At 47.7% G+C, this 14,941-nt stretch overlaps 1 protein-coding gene across 5 annotated transcripts in view; it reads right to left on the minus strand.

Annotated features, from left to right (window-relative positions):
• LOC140502789 (uncharacterized) overlaps nt 1-14,941 on the minus strand; it is a 52,323-nt gene that overhangs the window by 16,245 nt on the left and 21,137 nt on the right. The window contains exons 1-4 of one of the 5 annotated variants that reach the window (XM_072606789.1): nt 4,985-5,065; nt 3,138-3,228; nt 973-1,099; nt 545-640 (exon numbers count right to left, since the gene is read on the minus strand). The exons of 1 other annotated variant lie outside the window; for it this stretch is intronic. In XM_072606789.1, coding sequence (XP_072462890.1) covers nt 545-640; nt 973-1,099; nt 3,138-3,173 — 259 coding nt within the window. In that variant the 5' untranslated portion in view covers nt 3,174-3,228; nt 4,985-5,065. 3 more of the 5 variants (XM_072606785.1, XM_072606787.1, XM_072606786.1) reach the window with 3 other exon arrangements.

Raw genomic sequence — 14,941 nt, forward strand, 5'->3', positions numbered from 1 at the left:
CCTTTGTGGCTTTTCTTGGCAACTCCAGTGCCTTACACACTGAGCATTTAATAAATGCATGCTGACTTCCTGTGAGTCTGGCTCTCCTCCCCTCTGGTGCTTGCTGTCTAGCTTTCTAGGACCTTCCAAATCTTCTAGACAGCAGCTCAAAATAAGCCCTCTCAGGTGCACACGGGGCAAGTCACATGAATACACCACAGGCAGTCTGTTACTAGTGTAACAGGGCTGTTACTACTTCCTCACTAATGCTGCCAGAGGAATCTGTTTTTGCTTGGAAAAGAGAGTAAGAAATGAGCAGTTTTGTGTGCTCTGTGCATGTGCACCTAGCAAAGATCCTCCCTTTATCATGTTCCATTAGAATTTCAGATACTTTTTACCATCCTCAGGTTTACCTCACAAGATCACTATCTGCTACTGGGCCAAGGTAAAGGCCACACTGGTTCCAGAAGGCAGCTCAGCCCTTCTCCACAGGCCAGGCAGCTGCCAGGAGAGGTCACTGGTCCCATCTGGAAAGAGCTTCTCCTCATGTGACTGACTGACTGACCTGCACAGCTGCTTCCTGGGATGTCTCCCTCAGGCATCCAAGGTCCTTTCCCCCTCTCCAGTTGGCAGATGATGTCTGGACTGGAAACAGCAAGTCCTGTCCATTGGAAACAGGAGAAAGTTGGAGGCCACAGCCCCTTCTGAGACCACTCTTAGCCCTGGAAAGTGGGTGTGCTAGGAGACCTCAGAGGGGACCGAGAAGCCTCCAGAAGGGGGACTTTGTGGGGAGCAGCTTGGCCCTTGGCACAGAGGGTCAGGGGACCTCCACCCTTTAAGCTCCCAGTATCCTAAGCCAAGATCTCTCATTAGTATCCTGCCCCTTGACCCCTCCTTGGCAAAGAGTCCACACTCCAGACACTCCACAGCATTTACTAAGGGAATGAAGCCAAGGTTCTTTCCTGGGTGCCAGGGGCAGCCTGGGGTGCTCACCCAGGCAGACCAGGTTGTCATAGTTCTCCAGCATCACCTCCTGGTACAGCTTCTTCTGGGCGGGGCCCAGTTGCCCCCACTCCTCCCACGTGAAGTCCACGGCCACATCCTGGAAGGTCACTGATCCCTGAAAGACCAAAGACACGTGTGCTCACTCAGGGACCATCCCTTATATAATGTGGAAGGAGGGGGCATTCTGGCAGGAAACAGAGGGAATGTCTCTTAGTGCCTGGGCTTCTGCAACATTTAGGGAGCTCCTGCTGTATGCATGGGCTGTCCTGGATTCTGAATCATGCAGCAAGATGGCAGTTACAGCAGCCCATGTCTCTACTGCACTTTCTTGTTCATTTAACTTGCAACAACCAGGTGAAGCAGGTGCCACAAGCATCCACTTTCTCCTCAGAAATGGTGGTAATGGACCCAGAATAAGAAGGAAAGAAACTGATGGGGGAAAATCCTTGAAAAATATTTCTACTAAAATTTTGAGATTTGGGGCAGCTAGGTGATGCAGGGGATACAGCGCCCACCCTGGAGTCAAGAATTCAAATTCAGCCTCAGACACTATCTGTGTGACCCTGGGCAGGTGTCTTAACTCCAACTGCCTCCAACACTCTCCAAAACAAAGAAATCAAAATCCAAAGGAACTGGTGACAATCAGTTTGCCGCCCAAATCTATGCAAAGTGACGTGGGGGCCAATGGTCCAAAGTAAGTATAATAACAGACAACTAGAATGATATCAACCGACATCTCTATAGGTAGAAATAGGACCGGGAACAGACCTGTGCCTTCACTGGTGAGTCAATCCCCAGGGGAGGAAGCAATCAGGCACCAGAGACTACTGACTGTAGGTGACCCTGGGGAAGTCACCTCCCCTCTGGCTGCCTCAGTTTCCTCATTGGTAAAATGAGGGAGATCCCTTCTGGCTCTACTTCAGATCCGACAATTTTCCTCTGTTGTATTAGAACAGAGAGGTGGTAAGAGGGCTGCCCAGGGCCCAGAGTCAGTGTGCACCAGATGCCACACCTGACCCCAGCTCTGAGACTGGCTCTATGCTCTGCCAACCATGCCTCAGGCAAGCTCCAGTGAGAGATGAGATGACTGTGCCTGATGGTGAGCCTGTCAACAGCAGAAGCACCTGAGCCTCAAATTCTTGGCCTACTCCTCCACCTGTGCTCCATGAGGCCTGAGTTCTTGTGTCTTGGTTAGGTCAGCTGGAGGCCAAGGCCAGCTCATCCAAAGGGCTGGTGTGTGTGGGTGTGGAGGAAGATGGAGGCAGAAACCTAACCTTAAATGTGTGCTGGTGTGTGTGCACAGATGTGTGTGTGTGTGTGTGTGTGTGTGTGTGTATGTGTGCCTGTGTGGGTATGGGTACAGAAGAAGATGAGGAGGCAGAAACCTACCCCTAATCCATATCTGACCAAGGCCAGGCATATTCTAGTTTTCTGGCCCCCACAGATTCTAAGGGGAGTGACTGGCTGAGGATTCGAAAGCTCATCTTCCTTATGAAGTATGAATTATGGAAAAAGTATCGATGATAGGTTAACTAAGTGCTGGGCACTGGGATGGGGACCTCATACCTACAGGAAAGACTTGAGTGGTAAAGTGGAGGGAGATGCCCCACAGCTGCCTGTTGGTCATCACCTTCTATCCTGTCTCCCTTGGCTTGGCATTCAGGGACCACTGCAGGGCAGACAACTCCTCTCCCCTCTGGGTACTTCCAAGCTTCCTCCTCTCAGGATTCCACCTTGGGGGTCAGGCTGGGAGCAGGGGTCTGGGTGGTGTTTGGGATGGTGGAGGAGCTGTGGTGCCAAGGATGGGGTTGGGCTTAGGACCAGCCTCAGGTACTTACTACCTGGCTGACCCTCAAGTCTCTTCTTCTGTGATGGGAGGAGAATCATGGTGCCTTCTGCACAGGGGCAGGGCTGTAAGCACAGCCAGTGATCCAAAGGCTGAGACCTCAGCAGTTTAGAGACAGACAAAAAAATAGAGGGAAACCACAAACTGGACAGGAGAGGCCCTTGGATCACAAGGTGGCCTGACCCATCCCATCTCCTCAGTGCCTTCTCAGGGCCTACTTCCTCTTAGCTTGGCTCATGAGGCCCCTCCCAGCTCTAAGGATCCAATATTTTGGGCTACAGTATGGGAAAGGCAAAGTCCTGCTTACCTGAAGTGCCCTGGCTGTCAGGAGCCCTGAGGTCATTCTGTCCTCAAGCCTCCCTTTACTTTGGGAAAAGTAAACTCCTCCAAAAGCCAACCTGAAGAGGAAAAGGCAAACCGCATGAAGAGGTGAGGGCAGGCACGTTAACACCGATGACACTCTGAAAACGTCTGGAACTAAGCAAGCAGAGTCCCTAAACTGTTCCAGCCCTTGGATTCGGTGACCCCATGCCTGGACGTGTGTCCCAAGAAAGCTGATGACAGACAGTAAGGCCCTCAGCCTGAAATACCCCAGCAGTCCCTTTTGGGGTAGAAAAAGCTGGAAATACACCGGGTGCTCACTGGTTGGTTCTTAAAAGGAAGGAGAATTCTGAGAAATGAGGCTGCAAGACATGATCAAAGCACGGAACCAGAACCAAGAGAAGGGGGGCAAAGGCCAAGCTGGTGGAAACACAGGCACAGGCCTGGGGGGTTCTCTGGTCTGATGGGGCAGAAAGAGCAGGGAGAAATCCCCTGTCCGCAGCACGAAAGGCAGCAGGAGGGCTTTATTAAGAGAGAGAGAAGCAGGGCGGGATGTCCTTCCAGCCTTGCAGCCCCCATGGGGCAGGGGGCGCAGAGTGCCCAGCAGGGTGCCAGGGCTCCGCGGGAGGGGACGGGCAAGGAGGGCGCCTCCCCGAGTGGGCTCCCACGCAGCTCCCGCGGCTCCTCGCTGCTGCGGGCCGCACCCTTCCAGCCCCCGCCACCCTGCCTGGGTTCCTTCAGTCCACATGCCCGGGACACAGAGGCCAAAGGCGGCCCTGCCCTGCCCTCGAGGGGCTCACTGTCCACCCGCACCAACACCTATGCCCAAGCAGGATAAATGGAGGTGAAAGCTGGGGGCCAGCGGTGGGCACGGGGACAGGCAGAAACGTGCCCGGAGTCCGGAGACAGAGGGTCTTGCTCCCGGAGCTGCTCGGAGGCAGGGGTCACTGCATGGAGGAGGGCACCAGCACACTGGACGGGTAGGCAGGAGGAGGCGCGTCGTGAGCGGCTCGGAAGGGCACCCACCCACTTTGGGGGCCCAGTGGAGGGCAGAGCGGAGCACCTGGTGGAGGGGCCTGGGGTCAGAGGAGAGCAGGGGTGCGCTGGAGGCCTGGCACCCGAGCGCGGCTGCTGGGCAGCAGGGGCAGACCAGCGCAGGGAGGTCCCTCACTCCAAGGGCCAGGGGTGGGGTCTGGACCCCCGGACTTTGCCAGGTGGCCCAGGCTCGGTTCGGTCCAGGCCACGGGTCTCCATAGATCTCCTCCAGCCCACCCTCGTCTCCGGCTGGAGGCAGGACGTGGCTCCTGCCCGAGAATTTTGGGGTGCCAGCACCCCTAGACCCCCATCGCCAGGCGGGGCGGGGCAGAGAGCCCCGGCGGACCTGGGGGTGGGAGGGCAGACACAGAGGAGGATCCAGCGGTCAGGGAGGAGGGCGTGACCGGTCCGAGGCACAGGCCAGGGAGGACCCTGACACACGTCACTGACGTCATCGCCCGCCTTCCCAGGGGAGGGGGCGGGGCCGGGGCCGGAGGCATCTTGCCCCGGGCCCTGCCCCCTCAAGGAGCCCCGGCCCATCCGGACTCCAGAAGGCCGCACCAGGGAAGCGCTCCGCGGGGAGGCGGGGCGGGGGTCGCGCGGGACACTGGGCGCCTGGGGGTGTGGGCGTGGGGAAAGAGGACGCTGGCCAATGGGCGCGCACGCTCGCCCAGGGGGCGGGGCCTGCAGGCTCAGACTGCGCACTCGCAGAGGAAGGGGGGCTGAGCCCCGTCTCCCGTTCCCCGCCCCCTCCCTGAAAGGCCCGAAACGGGGGCCGCTGCGTTCGCCCCGACTCACCCCGGACTCAGGGTCCGCGGCCCGGGCCCCGGTGGCGGCCAGGAAGGAGCGGGACCGAGGCGACCGCAAAAACGAACAGAATGGCAGGGCCCCGACGTGGCGGAAATGACGAGAACCTCTCCTTCCCCCGCCGGAATCCCGTCCGTGCGGCCTTCTGGGAAATGGAGTCTGCCGTCCCGATCCACTGCTGCGCATGCGCGGGGGCTGCCTAGTTGGCCTGCCAGAGCAGCGCCCCTGGGGACGTGCGGCCTTCAGGAAAGAAAGGGGTCCCCAGGATCTTGGGCCCTGTCCAGCGCTCCAGCACAGAACGGATGTGCCTTTATCAGCCGCAAGGCCCCCAGAGATGTGCCAGGTGTGCGTCCCCGGGACCCCCGGCCTTCGCACCGCATGCCCAGCTGGACCCTCCGGATGTTCCCTGTGGCACGTGGCCTCCCCACTGGAGGCTGGGCACGCAGGAAATGCCCCATATCGGCTGCCCTCCACACTCGTAGAGGCTCCTCGGTTCTGCCGGCTGCTTCCTCTTTATTCCTTTAAAAAACGTTATTTGGCGCAGATCACTCGCTCCGCCACCACCGAGGAGAGGACCGCAAGGCCGCGCGACCCGAGATATAAAGGGGGTATGAGAAGAAAGTCCGAGGGGCGTGGGACGACCCGGCGCCGGTCAGACTGACGGACTCCTCCACGAGAGACCGCGTGCAGGAATGCGGCGTTTTGAGCACATTGAACTATGAGTAAATAAGTAAATTTGTACAAGTAAAACAGCAAATGCAGCCAAGATCGTAAGGAAAGCAGAAAACTGCGGGGAGAATTTTGTAGAGAGTTCCTCAGATAAAGGTCTGGTCAGTTCTGTAAGAAGCTGATAACAAGGACACAAACAGGCCGTTCTCCAGTGAAGAAAATCGCTGTAAACCATTCTTAGAGAAATGCACATGAGAACAACCTGGAGATACCATTTTACTCCTGTCACGTTGACTCAAATGAGAGGAGGGGAAAACCACAAATGTTGGCAAGGATGGGGAAAAATTGGGCCCCGATTCCTTCTTGGTGGATTTGTGAGCTTTGAACCATTTTGGAGAGAGATTCGGAACTGTTCAACGAGTTCTTAAACTGACCCAGCAATACACCACTAGGTCTGTTTCCCAAGATGATTAGGGATAATGAAAAAGAACCTACATGTTCTAAAATATTTCTAGAAGCTCTCTTTGTAGTGGCAAAGAATTGGAAATTGCAGGAATGCCTGTCAGTTGGGAAAAGGCTGACCAAGCTGGGGTTTATGTTCATGATAGTTCTTGATATCTGCTCTAAGAAATGATGAGCTCAATGATTGTGGAAAAGCGCGGAGAGCCGTCCATGAAATAATAAAAAGTGAAATCAGCAGAACCAAGAGAATATTCTATACAGTAGCAGTAGTGGTGTTTTAAGAACAACTTTGAGCAACCAAGTCATTCTATTGTAAACACCCAAATTAATCGCAAAGATTTTATAAAGGAAGATGCTGTGCAAATGCAGGAAGGAATATTTGCTGAGGTGCAGAAAATGATGAATGGATTGATTTACAAAAAAACGGAAAGACTTGGACTTACAAAGGAAGATGTGCTCCACCTCAAGAGAAACAGAAGGTTGGAGGAAATAAGCAGGGGTGTTCTTACAAATATGAGTATGAATATATATGTGTGTAAATGCATATGTTTATATCTATATCATCTATCTATCTATCTGTCTGTCTATCTATCTATCTATCTATCTATCTATCTATCTATCTATCTCCATACTTAGTTGTAGTCTTCTTTGAGGTGGCAGGGGGAGTGGGGGTGGAGGGAAAAAATAAAGGAGAAAGTAGAAAGCACAGCAGAGAACAAAGGAAAAGCTGGGCAGTTTTGAAAGCAATGGGTAGTAGTTTTATCTAGGTTTTCTTGAAATGGAAATGTAATGTTTTACATCAAATCCACTCTTGTGGTTGGCTGTGTGCATGGCAATGGTTTTTACTTTTCTTGTTTTGTATTCAAGTGTAGAATTAAAAAAAATACCAAAAAAAATTTTTGTTCCCTGAGATGAGGAAGGGAAGGGATCCTGGGGAAATATTTGGTGCTGCACAAAAACCAAGAGATATCAATAAAAATTTAGTTTTAAAAAGTCTAAAAACCATTCATCAATTGATAAATGGTCAAAAGGTAAGAAGCAGTTTTTAGAGGAAGAAATCTAAGCTACCAGCTACTGGATACAAAATGCTTTAAATGTTGAATAAAAATGCAAATTAAAACAACTATGAGATTTCACTTCACACACATAAGACTGGCAAAGTTGACCCACTCCCCATCCTCAAAAAAAGGCAAATGATAAGTTAGAGGTATGAGAAAATATCGATATGAATGTCCTTTTGGTGGTACTAGGAATGGTCAAGCCATTCTGGAAAGCAATTTAGGACTGCTGCCAAAGCTATTCAACAGTGTACAAAGCCTCTGACTCACAGATGCAGCTAGTAGGTCTATACCCAAAAGAGAGCAAAGAAAGAAGAAAAGGACCTATATGTGCCAAAAGACTGATAATGGCTCTTTTCATGGTGGCAAATAATTTGAAAGTGAAGGGTGCCCATCAGTTGGGGAATGGCTGAACAAGCTATAGTATATGTGGACATGATGGAATACCATTGTGCTTTAAGAAATGATGAAAAGGATGCTTCCTAAGAAATCTTGGAAGATTTGTAGGAAGTGATACAGACAGAAGTGAACAGAATCAGGAGAGAAATTTTTACAGTAACAATAATATCAAAAAAAACTTTGAAAGAATTAAGAACTCCAGTCACAATGACCAACCATGATCCCAGAGCACCCATGATAAGACATGTTATCCACCGCTGTCAAGAGGTGGACTCAGACTGCAGATGGAGACAGACAGACAGACAGACAGACACACACACACACACACACACACACACACACACACACGGCTAATGAGGGAATTTGTTTTTCTCAACTACTTATTTGTTACAAGGGTTTCCTTTTTCTTTTTTCAGTGGAGGGGAGGGGAGGGGAAGAGAGGAAAAGAGAGCAGATTTTGGCTAACTGAAAACAACAAAATTTAATTTTAAAACAAAGTACCTAGGTGAGAACTCTTCTTGATTGAATCAATCAGAACAAGGGATGGCAGGAAGCCTGTTTTGATTGGGTGAGGGGCTTGGTCATACCCCAGGGTTTAGGGGCTAGCTTGAAATAAGAGAGCATTTGGCAACTGAGAGGAAAGAGTGGGCACATGAAGAGCTAAGCCAGAAGGAACCAGTAGCCCTGGGACAACCAGCAAAAATACAAAGGAGGGATGTCCTGTGGTGAAGGAAGGAGACAGAAGGGAAGGTCACCAGCCCTAGAGGGATCTCAGTACAGAAGGCTGAAGCCACCAGCAATGGGTATTGCCCATATTGAGGGCTGAGGGAAGTACCAACAAAAGGTCTGCTTCTTCCCAACTTCCCTTGCTGGGGACCTCTCAACAGGCATGGGAACATGATCTGTTTCTTTACCCTAAAGTTCCTAGTAACCAGAATGTTGTCTGAAACACAGAGGTGAGGGGATAATTGAAGATGGATAGAAATGCAAATAAAGGCAGAGGGCCCAAGCTCTGCCTAAATGTTAGGAATTGTCCTAATTGGGAGGATGGAGGAGGTGCTTAGAGGGATAGTGTAAACTCTCCTCAACAGGAGAGGAGGGAACCAAGTAGACCTGAGGGGCCATGATACAGCTTCTTGGTTTCCAGCCTTCTGCTTACTGTAACACAGAACTACACAAAGCCAAGGCAAACATAGGCCACACCTTCCAGGAGCTGATGTCCTAATGAAAGACAATGTGTTTCTAAGTAGGTACACACAGGCTGAGTCCAGGAGCTGGAAGGCACCAGGGGCTCCAAGGGAACCAGGAAAGCACTCATGCGGAAGAATCTGACTAGAGTGGAAGGAAGGCCAGTGATTCTCAAGAGCCAGAGAGCATTCTCTTACCTGTGTAGAGATGCTAAGAAGCAGAGGTGAGGTGGACTGCTTGTGCAAAGTATGGAGGTGGGACTTTGGAGGAACAGAAAAGAGTCCAGATAATTATCTCAAGACTGCCTAAAGGAAAATATGCAACATGAAAGAAATCTAGAAAGGTAGGTTGCAGTCAAAGAGCTGTAAAGGCCAAACAGATGAGGAACAGGGAGCCATTGAAAACAGGTGGTGACATGCACATCTATGCCATAGGGAGTTGATTTTGGCTGCTATGGGAAGACTGGAGTGGAGCAAAAAGAAACTGGGGATAGGGAGACTATTAACAATTGCAGTGATGAGGCCTGAACTAAGCTGCTGTGTATGTGAGTGGAGAAGAGGGTGGAAAGGAGCTAAGACTGGATGAGACTGGTCAGCTGGTTGGACGTGTAAAGCAGGAAAATGGCAGAATTGAGGATCTAGAAAAAGAACTTACCTTGAATAAGGATCTTCTTCTGTTACTGAATTTGTCCTCTGTGAATAAGATAATGAAGAGTGGACTCTTGTCATACTGTCACAACTTCCTCAATAAATTAAAAGGCTAAGTCATATCCCACAGTATCTGGGAAAGGGAGATGCCTGGGGGTTTGAGGGGGGATAACATTAATTAAGAAACTGCTTTGTCTACATAGTTTCATTTTATGTAGAAATCTCTGCTTCGTGTGTGTGTTTAGTAAATCTGTATTTTGAAAATATCCTTATATTAATTATATTTAATAAGGCTTTACCTTTTTAAACTTCTCTTCAATATGAATTTGGTTTTCAGCCTGAAGGCCTTCACAGCTTAATTGCACTGCAGAAAGCTTCTCTCCAAGTGAATCACAGATGTTCATTAAGTCCTTTTCTTTGGCTAAAACCTTTTCCACATTTATTACGCTCATAAGGTTTCTCTCTAGTATGAATTCTCTGATGTTGAATAAGCTACGTGCTGAGGTGAAACAACTTCCCACATTCCCACATAAAGTTTCTCTCCAGTATGATCAGTCTGATGTTGAGTAAGCTATGAATTTTGGCACAAGGCCCTCCCACATACATTACATTCATAAGGTTTTCTCCCATATGAATCAGCTGATGTTTAGCAAGCTCTGAATGCCATTGGAAGGCCTTCTCATATTAATGACATTCATATGGTTTCTTTGCAGTATGAAATGTATGATACTTAAGTACATCAGTAAAACCAAGTTTCTCACCAGAGGGTCTCCAACATTCATTTCTAAGTATGTCCTCCTGTTTCTCTAAAATGGGATCAAGTTTCCAGGCTTCTTCCATCCTGGAGACACAGGGATCAGGCCTTGTTAGTCCTTCCTGAAATAGTTCTTTAATAGCAACACCCAGCCATGGCGATGACTCCTTGGTTTTGTGTGGTGTTTCCCAATCTAAAAGAAATAGAAATGTGAGTATTTCTTGGATTCCCTGCTATACACACAGGCTCCTGACAACAAAAGTGAAGCTCCAATCAATTAAGCACAGCACTTCTCCAAGTGTGGCCTGCAGCCCTTTCAGAGGGTCTGTGAGGTGAAGGCTATTTTTATAATAATACGAGGACATTTTGGCTCTAATTTTCCCCATGCTTATAATACTCTCCTTCCTCATCTCTGCTGCCTGACTTCCTTTAAGTCTCAATTAAAATGACTTCTTTTACAGGAATCCCTTTGAATTCTGTGCCTTCCCTCTGTCACCATTACTGAGTCAGTTCAATGTAATCTGCCCAAGAGACTGTAATGTTAATAGAATAGGAAGATCTTCCCTGCCCATTAATAGGCCTCACACATGGAGCCTGGGCTCACATGGAGCCTGTGTCACATGGAGCTCTCATTAGAAGGAGCTTGCCCAAGGAGGAGAGAGAGAGAGAGACAGAGAGAGAGAGAGAGAGAGAGAGAGAGAGAGAGAGAGAGAGAGAGAGAGAGAGAGAGAGAGAGACAGAGAGACAGAGAGAGAGAGAGAGAGAGAGAGAGAGAGAGAGAGAGAGAGAGAGACAGAGACAGAGACAGAGAGAGTGAGAGAGAGCATGAGTAGAGTGAAAGGAGGCAGAGCAGAGAAGGAGAAGCAAGCTATGAGTGGGCAGAGGGAGGAATTTGTCTACGGGAACTTGTTTTTGTGGGGAGGCCTGACAGAAAAAAGGTTTAAGATGTTGGTGCTCCCTGGATTAGTGATAAGTAGCCTGTTAAATCTTACCTCTTGTATTCTAATGATGTCTGAAATAAATATTTTGGTTTTGCCTTTGAGGAAGAGAGTTTATTATATTTTGTGAATTTACCCTGGAAATGCACGTGCATATTCATAGTGGTTACTACAGGTATTGCATTAGCGTTACAGAGAGACAGAGAATGAATCCCTGGAGATGGGCAGCAAGGCTGGAGACTGGCTGCCAGGCACAGGGAAACCCCAGAGAGAGGGAGGAAGACCCCTTCCCAGCTGACTGCCCTTCTCCACAGGCCAGTTGCCAGGAGAGGTCACTGACCCCTTCTGGAAAGAGCTTCTTCCCCTTACATGACTGACTCACCTGCACAGCTGCTTTCTGGGACGTCTTTCTCAGGAATCCAAGGTCCTTCCCCCCTCTCCAGCTGGCAGATGATGTCTGGACTGGAGATGGCAAACCCACTGGAAACAGAGAAAGTTGGAGGCCACAGTCCCCTCTGAGTCCACTCTTAGCTCTGGAAAGTGGATGGGCTAGGAGGGCTAAGAGGGAGGCCAGGTAGCCTCCAGAAGGGCTTCAGCTCTCAGAATCTTCCAAAGACAGTGCAAATGGAAGCAATTCACAAGCATATAATAATGAGGTCAGCACAATGTCTCTGTAGACCTTCAGTTTGGTAGTCAGTCTAATATCTCTTCTCTCCCAAACTTTTCTTCAGAGCCTCCTAAACACTGAGGTAGCTCTGGCAATGCATCAACCTCATTGTCAATGTGTACATCCCTGTACAGTACACACCAAGGTAAGTGAACTTATCCATAGCATTCAAAACTCCATTTGTTGTAACTGATGGTTCTACATATGGAGGGTGTGGTGGTGGCTGATGGAGCACCTCTGTTTTCTTGGTGTTAATTATTAGGCCAAAATTAGCACAGGCAGCAGAGAATTGATCCATACTTTGTTGCATCTCAGCTTCAGAGGCTGCATTGAGTGCACAATCATCTGCAAACAGAAAATCATGCACAAACACTCCCTCCACTTTGGTCTTGGCTTGCAGTCTTTTCAAATTGAAGAACTTGCCATCAGTATGGTAGTTGACCTTGATGCCATGTTCATCTTCATTGAAAACATTTGTCAACATGACTGAAAACATCATGTAAAAAGCATGGGAGCAAGCACACAGCCCTGTTTCACTCCATTGGTGACTGGGAAGGCATGAGAGCTTTGTCCATTATCCAGAACCTGGGCAAACATGCCATCAGGAAATTGACTTACAATACTGATGAACTTCTCTGGGCTACCAAATTTTGACATAATTTTCCATAAGCCCTCACAACTAACAGTGTCAAAGACCTTGGTCAGATCCACAAACGTGTACAGACCTCTGATCTGCTCCTGGCATTTCTCCTGGAGTTGTTGGGTAGCAAACACCATATCAACTGTTCCTTGGCCCTTTCTGAAGCCACACTGCCTCTCAGGTATATGACCATCTTCCAGGTGATGGATCAGCCTATTAAGGAGGACTCTAGCAAGAATTTTGCCAGAAATGACTAAGAGAAAGATCCCCATGTGATTGTTGCAGGACAATCTATTAATCCCTTTACCTTTATAGAGATGGATAATGTAGGCATCCTTGAATTCCTTGGGGATAATCTCCTCTTGCTATGTAACGTGGAAAATTTTGGTCAGCTTTTGTATGGGCAATGGTCCCCCTACCTTGTAAATCTCAGCTGGAATAGAACCAGCACCAGGTGCTTTGCCACATGAAAGGAGTTTAATGGCCCTCAAAACCTCCTCTTCAATTGAAGTTCAGCTAAGGAGGGATTGAATTCCACCTGAGGTAAATGGTCAATGGCCTCAGCATTGATTGATGATGGTCTATTGAGAACACTATGGAAGTGTTCAGCCCAGCTCTCTAGGATCATGTCCTTATCACTAATCAATGTGGGTCCATCAGCACTGAGTAGTTGTGATGCACCATAGATTTTTAGCCCATAAATAGCTTTCAGAGAATCATAAAAGCACTTTGGATTGTTACCATCTGCCTAATACTGATCTTCTTACTGAGCCAGGAATCCTTCATCTCTCTAAGCTTTGCTTGTACTTTGCTTTTGATGGAATTAAATGCTGCCTTCTCAGAGGTGGATGAATTATCCTGCTGGTAAATTCTGTGGAGTTCTCATTTTTCATTTAGCAACTTCTGAAGCAGAAAAGGACCAAAATGGAGTAGGAGGAGAATGACCAGAACTGGGTAAGTAGGGGAATACTGTCAAACTTCCTCACATTCAGCAATAATTTTCAACTCTCCAGGGACAGGAGGGACTTGGATGACCCCTATTTGTCCTGAAACTTTGTTATCTATCTTCCATATTTTTTGATCAAGCTTTTATTTATCTTTCCAAATCTTTTGAACCCATTATTCAGACTACTCAACTTTGCTTTATATTTCTACCATAGACAAGATAGATCATAAGTGATTACTTTTCACTAACATACTAACTAACATAACAAGTACTGTCTTAAACAAAAGAAGTTCCTGACATGAACCTCACAACTGAATAGATATACATCATTGTTTCACAAGCTTGTTTATCCTTCTGTTCACTTCTTCTTCACTCTGGAAGAAAGAGATGCTTCAGAAATGGAATCTTTTATATATGATAAGTTCAAATATTAATTTAATTCTTGCATAGGCCATGGAATGACTACAATTTTAGATCAAAACAGCAAGCTCTCACATACTTACATGGTGCACATGCCTTTACTGACCACTTGCAATGAGCATAGAAATTTGCTATAGAAGGAAAAAGTCAGGGACACGTGATATACAAAATATGACAGGACAAAACATCTTTAGTTCTGTTTGAATTTAGATGAGTTGAAATTCTCCAAACATGCAGTATTTGTTCCACCTCATAGCCACACTCAGGAATAATCAGGTGGGAAACATTCCTTTTCAAAGGAACACAATGGGGAAACTAAGCTAGGAGGATCCCATCCTAGACTGAGACTATGATTCCCCACATGGCTTTTTCCCAGATGCAGACCTATACCACAGTACAGAATCACATTCCCTCTGAGTAGCTTGTGGCATTTCTTTCAGATACTGATTTAATGCAGACAACTATACCCAAATTCAAACTCAAAACAAAATTAGTTATGATCCCAAGAGCCTTTTACCCTAATCACAGCTTAGAGTCAGATAAAGTTATTTGTTACTCTCATGGAGTTTCAGTATCAATAAAGATTTACCAGGATGCACATGCATAAGGGATTCAATTTAAAACCTTTACTTCTCAAATTTAAACTTGTCGTGGTCTAAAAGTTAATTGTTAGAAATCCTTTTTGTCCATTATACATAAACTTGCAACTTCTCAGCAAGCCAAGTTCATTATTTAGGAACTTCATAACCCAAACAAGTTCTTTTCCCAGGGCTGATGACCTTGCCCACGCAGATGGTTTCCAGGGTCGTTAGTAAGTTTACAAAATAAGAAGAATTGACATGGACCCCAGGGAGGGGCTAATACTGGTGCCCCTGCCTGCCAAAACCCATATATATAGGATTGTTCTGAATGGGCAGTACCAATCCAAATAAGGCTTTCACGCAATCTCCTCTGTTTCATACACAGTAATAAATTAACGATTTTAGGTCTTAGTATTAAAACAGTAATGCCAAATAACTTAGTTAACAATCTTACAACTTTCATAAGTGACACCCAAATTGTTTTAGCTGTAATATCCTCCTTAATTACATGCAAGTCAAAACACCTGGTTTTCTAAATAGTTATAAAACATTACAAGATAGGGTCAGCAGGGCTGATAT

This window comes from Notamacropus eugenii, chromosome 4 (assembly GCF_028372415.1).
Source record: "Notamacropus eugenii isolate mMacEug1 chromosome 4, mMacEug1.pri_v2, whole genome shotgun sequence".
NCBI classification, from domain to species: Eukaryota; Metazoa; Chordata; class Mammalia; order Diprotodontia; family Macropodidae; genus Notamacropus; species Notamacropus eugenii.